General features: G+C 37.6%; 1 protein-coding gene across 1 annotated transcript; it reads left to right on the top strand.

Moving 5' to 3' along the window:
* The first annotated feature begins 1290 nt into the window (after positions 1-1290).
* On the top strand, positions 1291-1729 carry LOC134576721 (large ribosomal subunit protein P2-like). Its single transcript, XM_063435438.1, has one exon. It carries the CDS (start codon positions 1363-1365, stop codon positions 1705-1707), a length of 345 nt encoding a protein of 114 aa, XP_063291508.1. The 5' UTR covers positions 1291-1362; the 3' UTR covers positions 1708-1729.
* The last annotated feature ends 9631 nt before the right edge of the window (positions 1730-11360 follow it).

The following is an 11360-nucleotide window of genomic DNA, read 5'->3' as shown; positions in this document are numbered from 1 at the left end:
GTTAAAGAAAGTGTATTATTTGTAAAATATTTTATTTATCTATCTTGGTCCACTGTTCACTGATCTGTCAATTCTCTGTCTGGTGTTCAAACAGTTTTTTTTACGATACGTCGTGAGTTTATAAGCCACAAACTGCATATTGCAAATTGAAAGCCTGACATTGTAATACGTGTATGGTCATGCTTATAACAAAGCTTGGTCCCTCTCCTCATATAGTTGGTCATTAACAGGCAATTTAAAGGGACACTATAGTCACCAGTGCAACTACATGTATTCCTGACCCTATAGTGTTAACACGACCATCTAGCCCCCCTAGGCCCCTCATGCCTCCATAAATATAGTAAAACTCTTACTGTATTCAAGCCAGAAGAAGCCAGAATCAACTCGGAAGTCCCTCTGGTGGCATTCTGAGTGACTGCAACTGGAGGTGTTCCTAGCTTTCAATGTAAACACTGTATTTTCTCAGAAAATACAATGTTTACATGAGAAAGGCTGCAGGGAGCTATAGTTCTCACCTGAACAACCTCATTAAGCTGAAGTTGTTTGGGTGTTTTCTCTGTTAAAGTGGTCACTAGATCACAAAAACATCCTATCTCTCAGTCTTGATGCAGAGTTTATGCTTGCAAGGATAACCAGACCTAATCCACCTGGTTATCTAAATAAATACTCCTACCGTTTAGAGGGGTTAATTATATAATAACCATTGAACGTAATAAGTTTGTTGTTCTTCCTGTAAAGGAAAGAGAGACTTGCCCTAATACATATTCATGGCTAGGACCAGCTAATATAGATAGAGGTAATGTATTTCTAACTCCTGTAAAGGAATATTGGTGGCTCAATATGGGAAATACTGTAGTTTATGTGATTAGTATTTGTAAGCAATTGCTTATTGATAACTAGGCTACATTACTGTTTATTGAAATATTAATACCTAATGTACTTTGACCTTTCGGGTCTCCCTCTCGTTACGGGACGCTGCACTACATATGCTCGTCACGTGAATTCCAGATTAATAGTATTGCTTTTTAAAGCACTTTTAACCCTTTACCACAATTTGTTGAGCCTTACCCTTCTATTTGGAAATTTTGTGAATACATATACACACATCTTTTATCCAGTTTATCACTTCATACGTGTAACAGAGGTCACGATCATGTGACTATGACTATAAATGTAATTTCTACCACGACTTTCAAAAGTTTACTTGTTTGTCACCCTATATAACCCAGGTTCTTGTGTAATTCCACGTGATAAAGTCTTTGTTAATAAGAAATAAATTGCAGGTGCTCTTTCCATCTGGCCCTCTGTAGAGGAAGCACGCGTTTCGCAGCTCCCTCACCGGACTCACATCAAACAGTAACGATGCGTTACATATCTGCATACCTATTGGCTGTCCTTGGAGGCAATGATAAGCCCTCTATAAAGGACCTCAAGAAGATTCTGGACAGTGTTGGCATTGAGACTGATGATGAGCGAGCAGAGAAGGTTGTCGGTGAACTGAATGGCAAAAGCATTGAGGAGGTGATCGCTCAGGGTAACACCAAATTGGCCTGTATGCCCTCTGGAGGAGCTGTAGCTGTTGCTGCCAGTGCTGGATCAGGATCCGCTGCTGCTGCTGCTGCTGCTCCTGCTGAAGAGAAAAAGGAAGAGAAGAAAGAAGAATCTGAGGAATCAGACGAGGACATGGGATTTGGCCTATTTGATTAAATCGTGTGGCTCTGAAATAAAAAAAAAACTTTCTTGTAAAAAAAAAAAAAAAAAAAAGAAATAAATTGCAGGTTATTACTTTGACTTGTTTTTATTTGTTTTATAGCAATAAAGTTATTTTTGGGCTTTTGTCCTTTGGTGTTTTTGGTCCTTTGGTTACCGTATATTTTCTACTTTTTAGCTATTTTACCATTATCCCTAATTTGAATCCTGGCATCCTGAGATACATTTTCACAGCTGATCTTTGGACAAAGAATCTTGTGGTAGGGATCCTACCGCTTACACTACTATCATGGAGCGGTTTGCCTGCTCTATAAAATGTAAGTAAGGCTCCCAATATTATTAACTGTTTTAATCAGAGAGCACTATATTGTTTTCTCTTGCTCTTTATGTTTCCTTCCTGCTGTTACAAAACCAAACCAAGACACTGTTGTATCCATCAGTGGGGATCTTTACCACTGTACGCTGTATATATTAGAGCCGTTTTTAAACTCCACCCCATGTGAGTTGGCAATCATGATTGTTGTGTATATCCCATTTATCAACACTCCTTATATGTTTCCAGTACATTTAAATAGTTTTATTAAGTGTTCTTGCATAGCAAGACCACTTAATGTTATTATTATTCTTATTATTCTTATTATAGCAAAATTTGCCACCCTAACTCCTCCCACAGTTTTTACACTACATAGACAAAAATATACCAAAACGTGCAGATTGTTCCCGATCGGATTGCTATTACTTTGTGGAACGTTTCGCCGAATGGTTCTCAGAATATCGTCGTTCTTGTGGCGAAATATAAAGCTCTTCGCTGTAGGATTTATAGTTTTTAAAATACGACTGTTTGAAGATGGCAACCGCCAAAATACTCTGACCTGTGCAAGGCTGCAGCAGCAAGTGATGTCATAGACAAAGCCTTTTACACCTGCTAATTTTTTATAACTGTATGTTTTAATGTAACTGTGAAGCACTTTGGGCAACAACATTGCAATTAAATGTGCTATATAAATAAATACTAACAGTTACTCCGCCCACTCTAGTTGTAGACTACTGATGGAGGCAAGAACACTTCACACAATTTCCCCAGAAATTGTAGCTTTTCTAGTTATTATTATTATTCTTATTCTTATTATAGCCAAATTTGCCACCCTAACTCCTCCCACAGTTTTTACACTACATAGACAAAAATATACCAAAACGTGCAGATTGTTCCCGATCGGATTGCTATTACTTTGTGGAACGTTTCGGCGAATGGTTCTCAGAATATCGTCGTTCTTGTGGCGAAATTTGTCCCATAGGAATGAATGGCAAAGCTAGAGTGGGAGCTGGCAAAAGCTGAAAAATCAGGACATGATTTCTAAACTGCCACCACTCCTTCATTTTCAGGCCCACCTACACAAATCTTATATCAAAACGTTCAGCTATCCCCGCTGCCACTAAAAATGTCCACAGCTAAGCCATAGTCCTGATAGTTTTAACAATATGACCATTTGTTTGCAACTCACGCCTTCCATTGACATTCATTGAAACTCCACTCTGCAAAGCTCACATTTGAAGGGCAATTTCTAAACTGCGACTGTGCCTTCATTGTTAATATCTCAGAGACATACTATACATCAAAATGTAGGTCTGGGTCTTGTGATTCTCAGAATGTGAAGCACTTCGCTGTAGGATTCATAGTTTTTAAAATATGACCGTTTGAAGATGGCAACCGCCAAAATACTCTGACCTGTGCAAGGCTGCAACAGCAAGTGATGTCATAGACAAAGCCTTTTACACCTGCTAATTTTTTATAACTGTATGTTTTAATGTAACTGTGAAGCACTTTGGGCAACAACATTGCAATTAAATGTGCTATATAAATAAATACTAACAGTTACTCCGCCCACTCTAGTTGTGTATATCCCATTTATCAACACTCCTTATATGTTTCCAGTACATTTAAATAGTTTTATTTGATATTGCTATGCTATTACCAGGATATTGTGCCAGCACTTGAGGTGGTGATGTCACTTCCTGTGCTGGTAACAATCTTATGCTGATGGCCATCAGCTGTAAGAGGGCTTTATAAGCAGACACATTTGAACATGGATACAGGTACCCTTGATAAAGGCAGCCAGTTGGTGCCGAAACGTTGGGGGGTTTGGTGACTCGTGTTTCTGTCTGAGGCTTGTAAGGATTTTTGTGGTAATTTATTACTATTATTTTATTGTATCTGCCTTTACTTATGTTACTTTGTTTACATTCATTTTTTCTTATATGTTTACATTCTGGTACTTTTTTGTACATAATAAAATTAAAAATTTTTTTGAGATTGTTATGGTGTGCATTCTATATCCTATATACATTTGAATATCCCATTTATCAAGACATACTGCACTATTGGATTTTCTTTTCTGGTTTTCTTTACATATATTTCTAGATGGTTGTCTGGTTGCTTCTGACCTGCATGAGAGCATTTGTTATTTCTTTTCTAAGGCACCTGTTGGTAACACAGCCGCTGCCTTTCTATGTGATTGCTCCGAGGAACCAGAATCAGTCATGTTCAGGACCTCCCGATTTAAAGAGAGCCCTCTGGCTGCTCTGGGCCCTTTTGTAATGTCAGGATATGTCAGAGGACAATCCTGAAGATGAGAGCCTGTAATCCTAACAAGGAAAAAAAGGAAAGTGAGAATAGACGTATTACCGGACCTTAGAGTGGCCGGGCTTAACGTAAAGTAGGAACCAAGAAATAACAGCACTAAACTATAGAAATGCTCCATGCCAGAGAGGAACACAAAAATAGAAAATAAACAATACTGTGTTCAGGACAAAACAATAACCGACTGGTACAGGAACAGGAACAAAAATGTAGTCAAACAGGTTGAGGTCAGGATTATGGACTGAAACAGGTCAACGAACAAGCTGGATCTTGTACACATACAAGGTTGTTATACAAGCCAGGTCTGATACACAAATACAAGAGATCAAGAATTGTGAAAGGAAAAGCCGGGACAATAACAGAAACTCAATACAGGACAAACACACTAAGGGATCTGAAACCGCAAAAGGGTCCAGAGAAACCATAGAGCTCTCTTTAAATAGGGTGGTCAATCAGATCCTGGTTTATCAGCTCCTATTCCATTTGCTGAACAATGTAACTCAAATAATTCAACCCTTGTGTCCAATCTTTCAGAGTCTGTTTCAAACACAGGCAAGGTGCCAATGTGAGCCATTGTAGGATCAGATTCAGTGCTGTGTTATTATTGTGTGATAATAACTGTCCCTAAATATCTCAGTCTCTGGAACATGGATTTCAGTCTACATTTTATTCAGCCTCAAACTTATATCCACTGCACTAGCCGATTCCTCAGTGACAACTCAAAATGGTTTCCAACTGTCACACAGAGAACTGGACATTCCAGACGCCTGTCCTGGTCTTATTAAAGCTGCAGTCATCTCAACACTGCCAGTGAACTGGCCCAGTAGGGCTTACAGAATCTCTTAGGATATTTTGTATACCTTGTAATTGTATATCTTGTAAAACACTAACACTGCCAACATTAATTTTGCTTAAAAACAAAAAAAGTAAATTATAACATTCAGGGAAAACCTTTACAAATAAATTGTTATATCTTTGAAAAGTAATTCTCATTTTTATTAGGCTGCAGATTTTCCAGGTATGATGAAAGAGTAAATATAAAATGAGAAGATTCGCGGTTTATAGAAAGCTGTTTGTAAATGGTTTTATATGAAATCAAGTAATGACATCCGGACATTTTAGGGAACATACAGTACAGGGACCAGTACAGTGAGCTGCTTAATGTGTTCTCTTTTTGAATTCTCTCCATTTAACCCATGTCCTACACATGTTCTCGTTCAACTGCTCACGGGCATCATTCCCACTAATACTTCCAGAATGACTGTAAATAGATTCATGGAGGAGCTGGTGACATACTGAGAGGTCCTGGGTACTAACTTTACTCATTTATGGTTTTCATCACCTCTTGGATTTTATTTCCTTTTCTTATGTTTATCTCAGTATTAGCCATTATATAGATAGTTGTAAATTGTAAAACATCAACAGTGGTGGTGGTATTTTTGTGTTCATTATGTTTATTTTTTTTCTTCCGTTCTCCCTTGGCCTTCTTTACGGGCAGTGGCTGATTGGCAATCCAGAGGACTATAGTGCAGCAACTAGCCCCCCACTTAAACATGAGTAGGAAATGAATAAATCACATAAGAGTTCCCTCTCTGACTGCCTGACTACTTCTCTAGTGACATGCCCAGAAAGCCGAAGGGGATTTGATCATTTCTACAATTAAATTCACCCGTCTTTTTAGGTAGATCATCGACTGTCAGACAACTTCCACATTGCTTATCTAGCTGGACCTCTACCGATTACCCATTCTAGCAAGGTTGTATTTGTGAGCAGTGTCTGTGTGTTTGAATGTATGTATGTTATTGTATGGAGTACGTATGTGTGAAAGCAGGGGTGTGTTAGTATGTACTGCTTCCATTTGAATGCAGTGGTGTATTCGTATGTAGTATTAGCGTTTGAATGCAATTGTGTGTTTGTGTAGTCTATGCATTTCAATGCATTAGAACACATCAATGTGTTTGTAGTAATGGTGTTTGAATGCAGAGGTGTGTTTTTAGTAATGGTGATGGAATGCAGGGTTGTGTGTGTAGTAATGGAGTTTGAATGCAGGGGTGTGTGTAGTAATAGCGTTTGAATGCAGAGGGTTGTGTGTAGTAATGGCGTTTGTATGCAGGGGTGTGTGTGTAGTAATGGTGTTTGAATGCAGGGGTGTGTGTGTAGTAATGCCGTTTGTATGCAGGGGTGTGTGTGTGTAGTAATGGTGTTTGAATGCAGGGGTGTGTGTGTAGTAATGGTGTTTGAATGCAGGGGTGTGTGTGTAGTAATGGCGTTTGGATGCAGGGGTGTGCGTAATAATGACGTTTGAATGCAGGGGTGTGTAGTAATGGTGTTTGAATACAGGGGTGTGTTTGAATGGAAGTTAGCGAATGTTGTGCCCATTCACAAGAAAGGTAATAGGGAGGAGTCGGGCAACTATAGGTCAGTAAGCCTTACTTCAGTAGTGGGGAATGTGATGGAAACCATGTTAAAGGATAGGATTGTTGAACATCTAAATTTCATCTGGATTTCAAGATCATAGACAACATGGGTTTACTTCAGGGAGATCATGCCAAACTAATCTTATTGATTTTTTTGATTGGGTAACTAAAATTATAGATCAGGGTGGTGCAGTAGACATTGCTTACCTAGATTTCAGTAAGGCTTTTGACACTGTTGCACATAGAAGGCTTATCAATAAACTACAATCTTTGAGTTTGGATTCCAATATTATTGAATGGGTAAGGCAGTGGCTGAGTGACAGGCAAGAGAGGGTTGTAGTCAATGGAGTATATTCGAAGCTTGGGCTTGTCACCAGTGGGGTACCTCAGGGATCTGTACTTGGACCCATTCTCTTTAATATTTTTATTAGTGATATTGCAGAATGTCTTGATTGTAAGGTGTGTCTTTTTGCGGATGATACTAAGATATGTAACAGGGTTGATGTTCCAGGAGGGATAAGCCAAATGGAAAATGATTTAGGTAAACTAGAAAAATGGTCAGAGTTGTGGCAACTGACATTTAATGTGGATAAGTGCAAGATAATGCATCTTGGACGTAAAAACCCAAGGGCAGAGTACAGAATATTTGATAGAGTCCTAACCTTAACATCTGAGGAAAGGGATTTAGGGGTGATTATTTCTGATGACTTAAAGGTAGGCAGACAATGTAATAGAGCAGCAGGAAATGCTAGCAGAATGCTTGGTTGTATAGGGAGAGGTATTAGCAGTAGAAAGAGGGAAGTGCTCATGCCATTGTACAGAACACTGGTGAGACCTCAATTGGAGTACTGTACACAGTACTGGAGACCCTATTTTCAGAAGGATATTGATACCTTAGAGAGAGTTCAAAGAACGGCTACTAAACTGGTTCATGGATTGCAGGATAAAACTTACCAGGAAAGGTTAAAGGATCTTAACATGTATAGCTTGGAGGAAAGACGAGACGGGGGGATATGATAGAAACATTTAAATACATAAAGGGAATCAACACAGTAAAGGATGAGACTATAGTTAAAAGAAGAAAAACTACCACAACAAGAGGACATAGTCTTAAATTAGAGGGACAAAGGTTTAAAAATAATATCAGGAAGTATTACTTTACTGAGAGGGTAGTGGATGCATGGAATAGCCTTCCAGCTGAAGTGGTAGAGGTTAACACAGTAAAGGAGTTTAAGCATGCGTGGGATAGGCATAAGGCTATCCTAACTATAAGATAAGACCAGGGACTAATGAAAGTATTTAGAAAACTGGGCAGACTAGATGGGCCGAATGGTTCTTATCTGCCGTCACATTCTATGTAGTATTGACATAGTTTAACCACCCTCCTGTTTCCTTAACATTTGGATACAGGATGGTGGCTCCCACGGGGTCCAGCGGGAGCTGGCTGACCAAGGCAGATGGGAGTCTGCAGCACATCTGCTCCTCCCTTCTTCTCCTTTGTATGTGTGACATTCCTCCCCACATGGCTTTCTGCAGGCTGGGAGGAATTGATCGGAGCTCACTTCCTCCATGGACTGTAATGAGGGGCGCATTTTTAAAGGGCCCCTCATCACATTGCCCTTGCATTTAGCAACCCGATGGCTATCCTCCTCTTCCCTCCCATACCCTAATACCGCCACAACCAAATCGCACACACAAGGTGTTTTTATTGTACCATTAACGGGGGGCATTCAGGGAGTCCCTGGTGCCATTTGCCCAACTGCCCCATGTCCCAATCTGGTCTCTCTTGCTCAGACACTTACTCATGGTTAATTACAGACCTCATTCAACTGAATAAATGAATTTTACTTATCTTTTCTGTATAAAGTGTTTGTATTTAGAAAAAAAAAGAATAAATATATATATATAAAACAAACACAATTTTAAAATGTTAGTTATTAAAAGAGGCACATATTGTATTGGCCCTAATAAAGGGCCATTTTCACTATTTACTGACAAATTAGTTACTGAGATAATATACTTTGTGTGATATTTATATAGTGTATTTTGAATGTATCTATACTTTATTCTTTTTGTGGGGTCATGCTATTCAAGTCTAGCTGCAGTATAACTCTTTCATTGTGACATCACATAAGTTAGCAGGCATGATAAACTGCTTGTAAGCCATGTCTCTCTGCAACTTTACGATGACATCACACGGTGACATAAAGAGAACAATTCATATGACTTAGATACAGCTGCATGACCGGTGTATAGTCGCCACATGGGCAGTCAGAACCCAGGACAACCACCCCACATCCCTATCTCAATAATGCACTGACACTAGGGTATATGGGAAAAATTGTCCACAGCTTTATTAACCCTTTAAGGACTGAGGACGGTTCAGGACCGTCATCGACATTTTTGCGTTGCCGACCGATGACGGTCCTGAACCGTCCTAACTTTAAGATGTACTTACCCGATCGCCGTCGTTCCCCCGGCGGCGATCGGCGGTGCTCCCGTTGTGGGGAGACTGCCTGCAGCCCAGACAGTCTCCCCATGGCGAATTAGGACCCCTGGGGCCATGTGATCGCTCAACAGAGCGATCACATGGTCACAATAGGTGTCCATGTGTCTGCCTGCAGGGGGACTGTCTGTGCTGACAGGCAGTCTCCCTGCTAGTGTAAAATCAAAGAAAAAATAAAGTTAATGTTAATAATAAAAAAAATTATATATATGTGTATATATGATATATAGACATATATTATATCTATATAATCTTTGTCTAAATATATCATATATATAATATCATACTATGTGTATTTTTATATTAATATGTACATATAAATACACTTATAATTAAATTACACACACATATATATAATATATATAATAACTATATATATTGTATATATATATTATTATAAAATACAAATAATAAGTAAATTAAATTAAATATTTTTTTTTAAAATAATAATAAAAAATTAAAAAAATTATATATCTATATGAAATTTTATTCTAACTGTATTTTGATATTAAAATATATACATTTATATCAAAATACACTTAGAATGGAATTGTATATATATCTATGTATATATAAATAAAAATAATACAAAATATACATTTGTTTATATACAAAATTACATAAATAATTATATAAATATACACGTAGACTTCAAATATATAAATGTGCATATATATTTAAATTCTACGTGCGTATTTATGTAATATTTTTACATAATTAAATAATTTTATTAATTGCAATTTGAGGGACCTGCCTGCCAACCCAGGCCAAAATTGCAGAGAATTAAATTTGCTAGCACTGTATTTTACCCTGTAACTTTCTATGACACCCTAAAACCTGTACATGGGGGGTACCGTTTTACTCGGGAGACTTTGCTGAACACAAATATTAGTGATTCCAAACAGTAAACCTATCACAGCGATGATATTGTCAGTGAAAGTGACTTTTTTCAAACTTTTCACACACAAACAGCACTTTTACTGATGATATAATTGTTGTGATACGTTTTCCTGTTTTGAAACACTAATATTTGTGTTCAGCAAAGTCTCCCGAGTTTAACAGTACCCCCATATACAGATTTTATAGCGTTTTTGAAAGCTACAGGGTCAAATATTTTTACATTGAAAATGGCCAGGTTGGTTACGTTGCCTTTGAGAGCGTATGGTAGCCCAGGAATGAGAATTACCCCCATGATGGCATACCATTTGCAAAAGAAGACAACCCAAGGTATTGCAAATGGGGTATGTCCAGTCGTTTTTAGTAGCCACTTAGTCACAAACACTGGCCAAAATTAGCGTTCAATTTAGTTTTTTACTTTTTCACACACAAACAAATATGAACGCTAACGTTGGCCAGTGTTTGCGACTAGGTGGCTACTAGAAAAGACTGGACATACCCCATATTGAATACCCTGGGTTGTCTACTTTAAAAAAAATATGTACATGTGGGTTGTTATTCAGAGAATTTTGACAGATAATAGTGTTACAATGTCACTATTGATACATTTGAAAAAATGTATGTTTTGAAACCACAATATCCTACTTGTACCTATAGCCCTATAACTTGCAAAAAAAAGCAAAAAGGCATGTAAACACTGGATATTTTAAAACTCAGGACAAAATTTCAAATCTATTTAGCAGTTTTTTTTCATTCGCTTTTGTAGATGAGTAAAAGATTTTTCAAGTAAAAGTCAAAAAACATGTATTTTTTTCATTTTTTCATCATATTTTTTTATTTTTTTTTAAATTAAATTACATGAGATTATATAAATAATGGTATGTAAAGAAAGCCTTTTTTGTCTTGAAAAAAACAACATATAATTTGTATAGGAACAGTAAATGAGAGAGCGGAAAATTACAGCTAAACACAAACACCACAAAAGTGTAAAAAGAGGCCTGGTCGCAAATGTACAACATCGCAAAAACAGTCCAGTCCTTAACCCCTTAAGGACACATGACATGTGTGACATGTTATGATTCCCTTTTATTCCAGAAGTCTGGTCCTTACGGGGTTAAGGGGTTAAACAATCTCAAATAATAACAATTAGAATAATTATAATAATATAATATAACCATAATAACTTAACATG

This window comes from Pelobates fuscus, chromosome 11 (genome assembly GCF_036172605.1).
Source record: "Pelobates fuscus isolate aPelFus1 chromosome 11, aPelFus1.pri, whole genome shotgun sequence".
In the NCBI taxonomy this organism is placed as follows: Eukaryota; Metazoa; Chordata; class Amphibia; order Anura; family Pelobatidae; genus Pelobates; species Pelobates fuscus.
The sequence above is the reverse complement of the archived record's forward strand: the minus strand, read 5'-3'. Positions and strand labels throughout refer to the sequence as shown.

Bases quoted from the DNA above. Each gene is read 5' to 3' on its own strand.
- LOC134576721 (XM_063435438.1), top strand. From the start codon at position 1,363: ATGCGTTACATATCTGCATACCTATTGGCTGTCCTTGGAGGCAATGAT.